At 37.1% G+C, this 14,673-nt stretch overlaps 3 protein-coding genes across 3 annotated transcripts; 1 reads left to right on the forward strand and 2 right to left on the reverse strand.

The window, feature by feature from the left end:
* The first annotated feature begins 393 nt into the window (after positions 1-393).
* Positions 394-3,223, forward strand: LOC109054105 (splicing factor 3B subunit 4). Its single transcript, XM_042776319.1, has 5 exons — positions 394-548; positions 884-1,012; positions 1,100-1,642; positions 2,477-2,812; positions 2,907-3,223. The coding sequence occupies exons 1-5, from the start codon at positions 515-517 to the stop codon at positions 3,074-3,076; spliced, it is 1,212 nt and encodes a 403-aa protein (XP_042632253.1). The 5' UTR covers positions 394-514; the 3' UTR covers positions 3,077-3,223.
* A 485-nt stretch (positions 3,224-3,708) lies between these two features.
* LOC109054104 (GA-binding protein subunit beta-1-like) lies at positions 3,709-9,916 on the reverse strand. The gene is made up of 8 exons (XM_042776318.1): positions 9,760-9,916; positions 8,926-9,033; positions 7,172-7,339; positions 6,871-7,065; positions 6,643-6,784; positions 6,348-6,515; positions 5,425-5,537; positions 3,709-5,330 (listed from the first exon to the last, which is right to left on the reverse strand). Exons 2-8 carry the CDS (start codon positions 9,031-9,033, stop codon positions 5,001-5,003), a joined length of 1,224 nt encoding a protein of 407 aa, XP_042632252.1. The 5' UTR covers positions 9,760-9,916; the 3' UTR covers positions 3,709-5,000.
* A 1,472-nt stretch (positions 9,917-11,388) lies between these two features.
* LOC109084408 (protein AF1q-like) lies at positions 11,389-12,181 on the reverse strand. The gene has a single exon (XM_019099086.2). It carries the CDS (start codon positions 12,173-12,175, stop codon positions 11,918-11,920), a length of 258 nt encoding a protein of 85 aa, XP_018954631.1. The 5' UTR covers positions 12,176-12,181; the 3' UTR covers positions 11,389-11,917.
* Positions 12,182-14,673: the final 2,492 nt, after the last annotated feature.

The raw sequence follows: 14,673 nt of genomic DNA on the forward strand, positions 1-14,673 counted from the left end.
TACTTTATTTTGATGCAAATTCACTTGTGTGGACCAGTGTTGTTTCATGTAAGGCTGGCAAATCACACCTCTGCTGTTCATGCAGCATTTGCATGTTAGTAGTTTTGCATATTGTTGGGTATCTACAGCTCATTTTTATTGTAATAAACTGCATGTTTGATTCTGAGGACTGTTTTGTTACTTTTGTATGATAAACACTGTGTATTGGGTTACCACAGATGTCCTGTCAGGCAGTGTACAATCAATCTTGGTCCCGAAACACTGATATAGCACTGCACTGACTCCGTTTTACAAGCTTTAGCAATATTAAGAGCAAAGATTAAGTAATTTCACTACAAAAAAAACAGCAAAGTACGCAGTAAATCAGAATTGGACAGCCACAAAAGCGTGACGGTTCATCCTCCTGTCCTGTAGGCGGCAGCACTGCGCTGACGTGGCGCTGTCGTGTTGTATTGAATCGCGAATCTCTACAGAAGAAAGCGAATCACTTCCGTTAACACGCGCCGGGTTCATCATGGCGGCGGGACCGATTTCAGAACGAAATCAAGGTAAATTTAATAAATCTAAACTCGTAGGAATACTTTAATGCGCTATATTTAAGAAAAGAAAAGTATTGCATAACTATGGAAAGATTTAAGCTTTTTATAAATTCTCGATTAGCCTTACTTCCATTCTTTCAAATATGCTTGCTAAAAGCAAATAACAAAGAAAAGGTTTGTTTTTAATTTAGATTGAGTGTATCAAACTAATATAATATATATGTATAAATACTATTAGTAGTAGAAACAATCATCAAAATAATGTGTATTTTATGTTATACGTGCCTTATCTTTGTGTCCAATGCAATAGTGTTAATTTTTTTATTAATTTTAATTTTTCTCAGATGCCACTGTATATGTGGGAGGTCTTGATGAGAAGGTCTCTGAACCTTTGTTATGGGAGCTTTTCCTGCAAGCTGGTCCTGTTGTTAACACACACATGCCCAAAGACAGGGTCACAGGACAACATCAGGGTGAGTTAACCTATCTTTGAGCCTTTAGAGAAAGAGAAAAAAAACATTTTGATTGATTTTAAGTTGATATTTCTCTCTGTTCTTCAGGTTATGGCTTTGTGGAGTTCCTCAGTGAAGAGGATGCAGACTACGCTATAAAGATCATGAATATGATCAAGCTTTACGGCAAACCCATCCGAGTCAACAAGGCTTCGGCACACAACAAGAACCTCGACGTCGGTGCCAACATCTTCATCGGCAACTTAGACCCTGAGATCGACGAGAAACTGCTTTATGACACTTTCAGCGCTTTCGGCGTGATCCTTCAGACACCGAAGATCATGCGAGATCCGGACACGGGTAACTCGAAGGGTTACGCTTTCATCAACTATGCCAGTTTTGATGCCTCCGATGCAGCTATCGAGGCCATGAATGGCCAGTATCTCTGCAATCGGCCCATCACGGTTTCATACGCCTTTAAGAAAGACTCAAAGGGCGAGAGGCACGGCTCGGCTGCAGAGCGCCTCCTGGCCGCCCAGAATCCACTTTCACAGGCCGATCGTCCCCATCAGCTTTTCGCAGACGCTCCACCACCTCCCACCATTCCTACACCGGTCATGACCACCCTTGGAGCAGGGATTCCAATTCCAGGTTAGTTGAAGGGATAATCAACCAAAAATTAAAATACTGTTATTTACTCATCCTCGTGTTGTTCCAAACCCATAAGACTTTGGTTCGTCTGTGAAACACAAATGCATCCTTTATTTATATAGTCCTTGATACAATACAGATTGTTTCAAAGCAGCTTCATAGTATTAAACAGAAAAATGACAGAATCAATGATGCACACTTCTTCAAATGAGACCAATTCTTCTGTAAAGCAGCTCTAAAAAGACAATAGTGTCATTATTCAGTTCTGGTCAGTTCAGTAGCAGTCTAATGTTAGTCAAAAAGAAGCTCTACACAAGGCAATATTGAGCCAGTCTAATGTTGATTCAGTTTAGTTCCGTAACACTGCCGATGTTGAAACATTTGTCAGTTATGAAACAAATTTGATTCATCTGTAAAGTAGCTCTGATTGACTCATCTAGCACATCAAGTATCTGTGTCGATCACTGTTTAGCTTAAAAGCATAATTCAGATCTGTTCATCATATAAAGTGATCATATCTCTTTTAAAGACTTGGAATATTCCGCTCCATTCTTATGGATTCCTTTTATCACGCTTTTATAAACTTTTTAGGTCTTTTAAGTTTTAATTAACCAGACTTTCAGTGGAGGGACAGAAACCTCAAAGGTTTTATTAAATCTATCTTAATTAATATCTTAAGTCTTATGGGTTTGGAACGACATGAGGGTGAGTAAACAATAACAGAATTAAAATTTTTGTGTGAACTAACCTTTTAATGTAAGGATCTTGGACCCAGATATGTTTCCTCTTATTACTGGTACAATCATATATATTTTTTTTGTATTGTTCTTGCAGGAATGCCACCTCCTGGTGCTTTTCCACCTGTTCCTCCTCCTGGCACAATGCCTCATGGGATGCCACCCAATATGCCCATGCCTCCTGCACCAGGTACTCCTGCATCACAGGCTGGCGGCGCAGGGCCCCCGCCGGGACCACCGCCCTTCCATCCTGCAGGAATGAATCCACCAGGAATGCCACCCATGCCGATGCCTCCGTCAGGACATCCAGGAATGGGGCATCATCCACCTGGCCCGCCTGGATCTTCTCAACCAAGAGCGCCACCTCCACCTGGCATGCCTCCTCCTCCACCCATGGGTGTCCCTCCCAGAGGACCGTTTGGTCCCCCAATGGGTACGTGTGTGAAGAAGTGCCTTGTTGTGATTTTAAACAGAAACAAAATAGATGTAATCTGTTGTTAAGCAATAATTCCTCCCCTCTTTTACAGGTCCACCAATGCATCCAGGCATGAGGGGACCTCCTCCGCCAATGCCACCTCCAGGTTATGGTGCTGGCCCACCCAGACCCCCGCCCTTCGGCTTTCAGAGAGGGCCTCCCTTGCCGCCACGTCCTCCTGCACCACCGAGGGGTCCAGTGAGAGCACCAATGCCTCCCTAAACCCTAATGTGAAGATCTTTTTGAAAGCTTGTTTTTATTTACATCCTGTACTTTGATAGATGGATCTCTTGCTTCTATGTATACTGATTTCTTAATTTTGGTCAATGCACCTATTCAGAATTAGCAAGAATAAACAATTTTATATAACTGTGTCATTTTATTATTATTTCTTTTTTTTTATCTGAAGTACTGTTTTAATTACAGAAGCAATGATGCATTAATGTGACTGATTTCTGTATCAAAGCAGCACAACTGTTTTCAACATTAATAAGAAATGAGCAGAAAATCAGCATATTAGAATGATTTCTGAAGGACCATGCGACACTGAAGATGGGAGTTATGATGCTGAAAATTCAGCTTTGCATCACAGAAAGAAATTGCATTTTAAAATATATTAACATGGAAACATTTACTTTAAATTCTAATATTGCACAAAATTACAGTTTTATTGTATTTGATCAAATATTCAAAGCCTTGGTGAGCAGAAGACACTTTAAATTTAAATTTAAAAAAAATCAGATTTAGTCTTGAAAAAAAAATCACACATCCATTTAGTTTCGTGGTGTGCAGAGTGTTCTTTCACTGGGTTGTATGTAACATGAGCAACAGAAAATGTACGCAGAAGCCAAAAATTGATCATTGTAATATTTTTAATCAAAAATAAGTCGAAAGCTTTATACATCACTTAAGCACATAACACAAGTGGGGGGAAACGAAGTTAAGATTTTGCATTTACACCACTGTAGCTCCATAAACTGTAGTGCCAGTATATTACTGTGACTCATGTTTACAATGTGAGGATGGGTTTGTCTAAAAAGAGAAACATTCATAATTTTATGAATGGTTAAAAGGGCAAATAATTACATAATTCCTTTGCGAGAAGTTTATGCATCTCGGCTGCTTAAAACTGACCATTTCTGCTGAGGTTACTACATTTACATCCTTGACGAACATCACTCACTACCACTATTTTCTGTTTTATAGCACAACATTTGATTACATTTAAATCACTTCTGATCTTGCCATCTATTGCAGATATCAGTATGTCAGATACTTATGCACCTCAGAAACCACCTAGTTTTTCATAACTCAGGGAGGTCACAATTATGCATTTTAACATACAAAACCCTGACACTGAATTTAGACTTTACATTTGTGAAAGCTTTTTTCTTTGTCACTTTACACAAGGGCTCTTGACTTAATATTCAATGTAATTAAACATACACAGGCAGAGAGAGAAAAGAAAATGTTACACAAGGAATGTGAGTTAAATGTTAAATGAATGGGAATAATGCTTTATACCCACTGAAACAAATACCATATATGCAATTAATGTAGAATCCATAATGAGTGAAACTAAACATGACCAAAGGCACTTTTAATTAACCTATATGCTTAAAAAAATTGAAATTGACTACAAATCAAATTCTTGAAATTGGTGCATTATTATACTTCCAATGCATAGAACACATGACACTGCTGCGTTCTGAGATGACGCTTCATTGTTTAATTTCAAAAGCAATGAAACTAATTGTCTGAATAAGGCAGCTGCATTTCTAGGGGATCTCAAAAAACATACAGTTTGCAAAGAGTTCATCCTGAGTGAACCTTTTCTAGCTGTTTTGAAGAACCCCATCTAGGGCAAATCAGGGGTGACCACTTTTAAGGACACTACAGATACAGACTCCCAGAAACAATAATTTTCCCTGGTCGCTTGTGTGTGTGTGTGTGTGCATATGATGCACATTGTGGTTGTTTCTTCGTGAACTTTCATTTGAAGCAAGAAACATTAACCTGAACAGAACAAGGAAATAAATTACAAAATTACTTAACTGCCAAAAAAATCTAAATGGAACCAAAGCAAAACCGTGCTGATGCACTCTTTGGTTGCTTGAGCACTGAGTCCACGCTCTTGGGCATTTTTTTATGAAATGACTTCCGTGTGACCCGCCGTGGCTTCCACTAAAGTTATCTGCTCGTCCGCAGAGTCGATCTCTTCTGTTTTGATGACTACGCCACCTTCTGAAAACATGACTACTTCCTCTTCTGCCTCCGTCGTTTCTTCAAAACCAACCTCTTCCTGCACAAACACGACTTGCTCCTGGTCCAGGGCTGTTGTGCCATTGGCCTGTCCGTTTTCCATGGCTTCCAGTTTCATGCGGTACTCCTCTGCTTCCTGCTCTTTGCAGAGCAGCTGCTGGCGATAGGATTGCGCTTTCCTGTTGGCTTCTTGTAACTGCCACTGGAGATGCTCCTGGAGATTAAAGATAGAATCAAGATGAGTGGAGTGATTTTTAACATCTGGAGGTTTTGCTCTTAGGGTGTTTTTTACATCTAGTTACACTCACTGTTTCACTGGTCTCTGCATTACTGGATGAAACTTCGATTTTCCTTTTACGGGCAGGAGGTTCGGAGTCATCTACCACTTCCTCTGTGATTTGATTGGCTGGAACTGCCAATACTAATTGAAAAAAGAGGAACACCTTTAATTACAAAGTACAAGATTACAGTGAAAATATACTGTGTCTGAAAAAAAGGTAAGAAATAAAAATAAAACATTAAAAATAAAGAAATTAATACTTTTATTTAGTATTATAAATTGATCAAAAGTGACTGCAAATTACTTTTACATTGTTACAAAAAAAATCTATTTCAAATGCTGTTTTTTTGTACTTTCTAATAATCAAGGAATCCTGAAAAAATGGTTTTAAAACATTGATAATAATAATAAATATGTCTGGAGTAGACAGGAGTAATGGCAGCTTTACCATCACAGGAATTAATTACATTTTAAAATATATTCAAATAAAAAAATAGTTATTTGAAATTGTAATATTTTATAATATGACTGTTTTAATCTATTTTTGATTAAATAAATGCAGCTTTGATGAGTATACAATGGCATTTTGGTTCCATATTTAAAAAAAAGAAGATTTTTGCATAGAGGCTAAAAGAAAAATGTTTCTCCCAATACTGTATTTTTATTCCTCTGTAAATATTACCTTTATTCTTCAAATATTCAGACTTTATCCTGGTAATTTTGACTTTATTTTCAAAATATTAGGAGTTTAATCTCATAATTTTTATTTTATTCTCAAATTATTTCGACTTTATTCTTGTAATCTTAATTTTATATATATGTATAACACTAAATTGCTGTCATAAGAGATTTTATTTAAATATGAAACAAAATTCTATGTTATAAATTAATCTAAAACTGTAACATTGAGAAATTCTCTTCAAAATCTAAAATAAGAATAGTTAGTCATACCTTGTCTTCCATCCTGCATTGTGACAAAGAAGGGCTGACCGAGTCCATTTGTCTGCAGATTTCCATGTTGATCTGTTAATATGGTTATGACCCTCTGACCTGATTCATTCACCATTTGCTGGATACTCGAGTCCAAGGCACTGACAGCAATGGCCTCCTCTGTGTCACCTAAACATAAACGGAACACAGAAACCAAAAAGCAACAGTTGGTTTAATTACTATTTAAGATCAGAAAATAGCCATCAGTGTTCATATTGCATTATTCCATATTTATTTTCTAGTCAACTTATCATACCTGAGTTGGTTTTGATCAAGTCAGTGAGGTTGACGACTCCCCCTTGGATGTTTGGGACGCCCTGAATGATGAACTGTGGGGTGGAGCTGCCGTTTATGATTGACGCTTCTGCATTCCTGTTCACCTGATTCTGCATTCCCTCCTGAAACACACAAAGAGGATCTGTCACCTTTAACATTTCCTAAACTATTCTCCAATGTTTTTCAGTTTTCCATGAACATGACAAACCTGTAACAGTTGCACAAGTTCAGCGTGCTGTATGTCGACAGCGATATCAAAAGCTGATTTGTCAAACTTGCTGAGGGCATGTACGTCAGCACCATGTTTGATCAACAGCTCTGCGACGCTGTGATGGCCGTGCTGGGCTGCCCAGTGAAGAGCCGTCATCTTCAACATGTCTTTGGCATTGATATCGGCACCACTCTAAAACATTTAAGAGACTTGTATCAGTCTCCTCAGCGGACAAACTGAGATTAGAAATATTTTCAGTATTAAAAAAAAGCATTACAAAAGACAAGCATTGTCTTACCCTGATTAATAAATCCACAATGACCTCATGGCCCTCTGTGGCTGCCATGTGCAGAGGGGTCCTGTCCACTTTGGTTCGGGCATCTCTGCTGACACCCGCCCTCAGCAGCACTTCCGCAGTGGAGTAATGACCATGCTGGGCTGCTAAATGTAATGGAGATGTTCCAAGCTGCGAAAAAAAGTGAAGAGTCAACCAAATGAAAGCACCCCAAAGCAGTTTGTAGTTGTGTGTATGTGTACACAGGGACTGGAATTCGGTGCGGGATTGTGCATAATTCTACTGACATCCCACAAATATTTCAGCGTGAAAGATGCTCGGGACAGATGACGGAATGTATCATTTGCACGTGCTATCGAGTCTTTCAATTATAAACATTGAAAGACCCTTTCTGTGAGCTCACACCCAAAGCGCGCGCACATAGAGCCACATCTGACAGCACGCGAATACAGAAAGAAGTTGTGTTGTGCCTTATTGCGCGTAAATGGCCAAATACATACAAAATCGTGTCAAAGTGCCCGTCTTGATAAGTATTCACGTAAACAGTCGATTTATACTAAACATTGCTGGTATAAAGGCTATTAAGTGAATGTATACAGTTGAGCAACAAAACTTGTGTGTAACAGTAAGAGCCGTCCTAAAGAGACAGAAACCTAAATAAACCTGCTGCTGTCTGTCATTAATGTTTATTTATACATTGAAGACTAAGCAGTGTTATTTTAAAGTTAAACAGATTATGCAGTTTCTGTGGTATTTCTGTACCTGAATATTACGGTTATACCTATCTGAAAAACTTAAAGCACAGTTGATTTTAGTTGTGTCTTGTAAATGTATTTGTTTGTGCCATTGCTTGTCATTTATCTATTCTTATTTCATTACTGACTGTTTACTTGCCTTTTTTTTTTGTTCAAATAAATTCAATTCAGAGTTTGAAATCAAAGTTATTTTTAAGTATCTTTCTCACAATATAAATATGAATCAACAACATTATAAATTGTAAAACAAAAATACACCGGGTAACGAAATATTTAGGTTGGATGATTAGGTTGCCTTAGGTGATTAGGTTGCAGTTACAAAAATATGTCTAAAAAAATACCCCCAAAAAATACCCCCATGAGAGCCACCTAAAGGGGGAATTCCTCCCATTTTCCAAAACTAAATTCAGCCCAGAGTATGTATCTTTGCAGCAAATTTTTAGCTGGGAATATGACTTCTCCAGGTTTGAAGGGGAAAAAACTCAGATACAGATACTTCAAAGTTTTCTAAATATCATATGCATTAATGGAGGCCATATTAAAAATGTAGCAAGTTTAATAGGATCGGTCTACACGGTACATGCACAGAATCTGGATGGGGAAAAAATATATTTTCATTAAAGGACATTGTATTATAATTTGTATAATGTTAATGCAACAATTAATATGGTATAATTTCCTTCATATTCTACATAAACATTTTATGAATGTAAATAAGATTTTTTTTTTTATATTTCAATATGTTCTCTAAATGTAAGTGTCTTTTAGTGACAGTTCAGAGTTTGAAAATACAACTTCTAATAGATCTCTGTTACTTTTTAATTCATTTTACACAAAAATACTGTAGGTAGTTTTTGAAGTAATGCCTCGTATAGCACTGCCACTGTAAACTGTCACATGCAGACAAGGTAATGATATCATTGCTTTGTTAACTGACTGTCTCTTGTGAAGTCTAAGCCCATAGTTATATTAACTCATAACATTACTGATAACATGACCAACCCAGTCTGTAGTGAACGGAGCTCCGTTGGCCATCAGCGTCCTGACCTCATCATCATGACCGTTCCGAGCTGCTTCTAAAAGACGCTTTCCCAAATCCACCAACGACATCTAGGCAAAGACAGACATTATATATATATATATATATATATATATATATATATATATATATATATATATATATATATATATATATATATATATATATATATGCCATAATGGGAATAAACTGTATCATTATGACTAAATGTAAATTTGACTTGTAATGTGAGATGTGTAGCAAATTAATAGAGTACAGTTATCCAATATATATATATATATTATATATATATATATATATATATATATATATATATATATATATATATATATATATATATATATATATAATAGTGACCAATATTTTTAGACAGATTTAATTAACATTTCAAAATCTAAAGATGTCTATTAAGTCTGTTTATTTTTCATAGGATGTTTAAAAACACATAAACTAGTGCTGTAAACAGCGTTACAAAGTATTTGTAAGCAAGCAAGCTGATATTCAAAAAAGTGACTAACGTTAAATGAACAACAGCTTTCCTGTCCATATACATAAGTAATGAAAACCGACAGAAATAACAGAGAGAGCGTATGAATCTTATCAAAATAAACCCCTAAGAACACATGCATAAAAACATATGAAATGCATCAGTGGGTGGATATCTAACGGTGGTTTTAAAGATCGTATTTTACATGCTAAACTCATGAGCCATGTGGAGTCAAATATAGCGCCGAGCTGATCACGCACATCCTCCATCTGCGCCACCGACTGATGCGATCTGTGTATATTAAACTTACCTTTATGCGCTGTGTGTCGGACGTATATTGGGTGATATTAAAGCACTATATAGTTCTCCCTGCTGTATTTCTCAACTGGCTGAACAACATAAACATGTCTGTGCGTTTAAAGCGCATTCAGATATGGCGGCTGCTTTAACCCCGGAAATAAAAGCGAGCCGTTCAGACCCCGTGGAGGTGTCTCAAAACCTAGTTTGCTGCCTACTCGAACAGCATGCTTGGGCCTACTAGATGCGTTTTTGGCAGGGGGCAAGGAAGTCGACCGGAAGTTGAAGTCGGCCGCGTGCCGCCATCTTGTAGCAGAACTTCACTTGCGTTAGCATCCCATTGACTCCCATTCATTTTTGCGTCACTTTGACAGCGAATAACTTTACATCTGAGGCGTTTAAAGACTCCATTTGTCCATTATTTATTTCTAAAGATACACGACAATGTATAAAGGGCTCCATTACCTTCTATGTTACATTATGGCCCCGTAGAAACAGTTTTTGTAAAAATAGGCTAACGATTGCGTCATAACCACTCGACTCTCTGTCGCACAGTAGAGAAATTACCGTACAGACAGGAGGAGAAGCTCGAAGGCAATCGGGGAGACGTCAAGAGATATGGCGTACTGGCGTTACATTTTAAAATACTATACAAAATAATTAATCAGAATACTTACTCCTGCTCACTCAGGCCAAAGAACTCCCCGCTCAAGCTCGCCGTTTCTGCAAGATTAACGATGGCAGTTTGCACGCACAGCTACTAGAAGATTTACATCTGTCAGACAGGTTGCTGACGTCATCAAGCTTAGTTTGAGTCTGCGCGTCAGAAACGGAAGTGCTAAAAAATCGCTAAAAAATGGGCTTCACTTGTCTCAATTGAGTTCCAATGGGGTCGCTGTGTCCATTTCTTTTACTGTCTATGGTTTTTGGTTTTAACCCCATAAATCCTGCACGAGCCTATGATGCTCAAAATCCTGACTAGGTAGTCAGCTCACTTGGTTTTGAGTCACAGCCTACTATTCAACTGTATAGATACAAAAAAAAAAAAAAAAGTATATATATATATATATATATATATATATATATATATATATTGTAAGTGTATATAATAAGTGGATTTTATGTTTAGGTCTACTTTTCCCCCTATTGCTTAAATATATATACATATTACCATAAAATATGATGTTGAGATGTATGAGTGTATAATAGTATAATTTGCATTGTGTAATATAATTGTATTGTATGTGCTGGTAATCATTTTTTGTCGGTTTCTGACTATTGATGTCTAGAAATTAATAAGTCTTTATCTTGACTGGGATGTAAATGGATAGCTTTCCTTGACATATTTAATAATGCAAACTCTATCTGCAGTTTTCTGCTTTCTTACACTGTTACCCAGCTGTGTTCCAAAACACCTGTGCTAACACATGAAACCACCGGAAAAACTAAAAAATATATACATATATCTTGCCCAAAATCTACTTCAAGTTTGCGTTGCAAAGTTAGGACTAAAAATCTTTTGCACCTGTTGCAAAATAAGAAAAAAAAAAGTTTTTGAATATGTGTCTCAATGTAAGTCTCTCATTGGTGAACGTTCAAAAATGTTATCTTTTTAGCTATAAAATGATAACTGAAACATGAATGCAGATGCATTTTTATTCATTTAGCAGCAAGCTCACTTTAATTGGAAACAGACATTTGTCATCAAACATTATGGGGGAAAAACAGTGCATTTAAACAAGGACATCCGCTCAGTACAAAGCCTTTAAGTGAGACTCCAGTTTAAACTAATAAATTACTGTATGCATTAATATTACAAATAATTTGGCAGTCAATAATATTATACAGATTTAGATTTCTTATTTGTTTTGAATCCCCTTGCATTGAAGTCAATTTGGCAGATTGGCATCTGGATATCCTGATCTTATTTCATGGCCAACTGAGCAGTCATATAGGGCAATAAGATACTAATACAATCATATTCAGTAATGCCCTACTAGTTTAATCAAACAATAACCCAGTTATCACAAGTTTACTGACATAGTTTAACAAGAAAGGCATGATATATGACTCTTGTACTCATCAATATCAGATCGAAGTAGAGAATCGGTGCAACCACAGTGGCTTTAAACACAGATTTGGGTGGGAACTGAGAATTGCATTGCAGTGTCTTATAACAGCAGGCAGAAATCCAAGGTATCGATGCTAGCGATGGGCTCTTTCCAGTAGTTGAAGGTGTTGTACTTCAACAGATCCAAATCCTCTTCTTCCTCCTGTCCAAGGGGGTTTCGGGAGCTCTTGGCTGACTTCCATTCTTTGGACTTGGGCATAGAAATGCCAATGTCTTCCAGCTCTGACAGGTCCAGTGATGGGATGGGCTGCCTCCAAAACATGAAGGAGTTGAACTGGCTGCTGGCTGTGTCTAACATTTTGATCTGTGCATTAAGAAGAGTTTTAAAAGATCAGCACAGCACTGTTGACAAGCAGATATTTATTTGAATCATAAATTAAATAATAAAGACGATATCTCAACTAACATGTTTTGCAGAATACATTGCTTTGCTATTAAGAAACCAGTTTACATTTTTCCGCAGTGAGCTCTTCACCCCCCGTGAGCTATTTGCAGTAACCTGCTATTTTCAGGGAAACTTGAGGAATTTACATCTGTAAAACAACTTCCATATGCAGGCCAAAGGCTAAAATATAATATAAAATAATAAATACAATTACTATATTAAGTATAAACTAATATATCAATGATGTAATATATTTTTTCTTTTAAAATTGAATATTATTATTTAAAAAACATTTTAAGTTATGACAATTAAATGCAAACAATTTACATGTAAAAATAAGTTTCACCTACATGTCAAAGGAGAAATATATCATAAATCTACTACTACTAAAAAAACAACAACTTATCAATATGATGATTATAAAAGAGGAAATAATAAAACAGTGATGATAAAAAACTGTTCAAGAATGTCTATATGATAGTGTCTGTATATTAAGAATCTAATTATGTTAATATTTTATAATTAGATGAAAGATTTAAGATCTTACAGGTGCAAGATTTATGACCTTACAAAAAAATGTAAGCAGCTCACATGAGCAAATAACTATCATATCCTGTCAAAGGAAAAACGTATTATAAAAACAGCTTATTATAATTCTGCTTATTATAAAAGAAGTATTAATAAAACTGTTGTGGCAACGAAAACAGTATATATGCTTTAGAATGAGCACATGATGGTGTCCACCCTTCTGCCATCTAATTATATTAATATATTATAATTAGATGCAAGATTTAAGACCTTAGGAATAAGAACAAAGCAGCATTATCTTTTCGTTATAAAGAAGAGATATCATTTGGAAGCTGCGATTTTAAAAACACATGAAAACCAATCATTAGGATGAAGCCACTTTATTACACGCTCCAGTCGCGTCGCTGGGTGATTTAGCTCTGGCCACACATTACACAATGAAGCAGCGGTACACGCCCAAATTTTAGAGACAATCGGTGGATGAGGTCCTTAATTGACCAGCAGAAATATCCTGCATGGTTTTTTTTGCAGCATCTCACATGCATATCTATTAAAAGAGAGCCCCAAAAATAGTGATGGCGCATCTCATGACAAAGCATTTCAGAGATGCTTCAGTACAGTCGTAAGAATGGATTACAAGCAACTAACCTTAAATAGGCCTGAAGCAAAAACATTTACTAGCAAAAGACGTGATTTTATTTTTAACTGACAAATGAGGTCATATTAATTTTTTAGACTGGACATCATGCCTGTGTGATGGAACACCAAAATAATTTGTAATGCAAGGGATTAAAACAAAAATATTGCTCAAACATATGGGGGGAAAAGAAAAGAACATACCCTTAGTATGTAGTGAGGTTCGCTCTCTTTGAATTTCAAGCTGGTTTGTAGTAAGAATAGAAGATGCACTCTTTTTGGTCTCGAGCTTCTCGTCGGCTGCTCAGTATGGACCAACCGCACCCAACATCACCAGTGACAGTCGAGGGCGATTTGCATTAGCCCCGCCCACCTTCTGTGCGTGACTGAAGGGAATCAGATGGTCCTCACTGCAGAACACAAGATCCAGGGGGCGTGGTTGGATCCAGATCCAACTCCTCCCACCTTACATATACCTTACCTACCCGTCTCCACCCCCTGATCCATAAACCTACCCTTCTCCACCCCTAAACCTACCCATCTCCATCCCTTAACCTACCAGTCTACCCCACCTAGATGGGGATCCAACCACGCCCCCTGGATCTTGTGTTCTGCAGTGAGGGGCCACTGGGGAATCAGTGACAGGTGCATAATTAGCGTCAAGTGGGCGTGGCTGATCTATTGTTCTAATAAAATAGCAAAAAGTAGTAACTGCATTTATGGGTACGTTAGTAGTTTTGTGGTATCCTTACAATTTATGGTCCGCGTTTGCATTTGTTAACGACCCCCCCCCCCTTTTTTTTTTGCAAGTGGAGTCGTCTATTGTGTGAGTGCTGCTTGTTGTGTGTTTATTGATGTGTTGTACAAGATTACTCGAATGCTTTGCAGGGATAGTTATATATCGGTAAAGAAAGAAAGACAACTGTGTCATTATTTACTCACCCTCAAAAAAAAAAAAAAAAAAAAAAACATGTTTGGCAGGATGTTTGAGACTGACAGCCTCAGTCACCATTCCCCTTTCATTGCATTATTCTGCGCATACTGTCGAATGTGAATAAAGCTGTCATTCTTCTTAACATCTCCTTTTGTGTTCTACTAAAGAAAGAAAGTCGTATTGCTTTGAAAAAAATGAGGGTGATGACATATTCTATTCTATTCTATTCTGGTCTAGTTGCCATCGTCAGTGCAGCTCGAACCTGCACTTCCATCCTCCAACCACAAGATGCCACTAAATACCTGATAATGAT

This window comes from Cyprinus carpio, chromosome A19 (assembly GCF_018340385.1).
Source record: "Cyprinus carpio isolate SPL01 chromosome A19, ASM1834038v1, whole genome shotgun sequence".
Taxonomy (NCBI): Eukaryota; Metazoa; Chordata; class Actinopteri; order Cypriniformes; family Cyprinidae; genus Cyprinus; species Cyprinus carpio.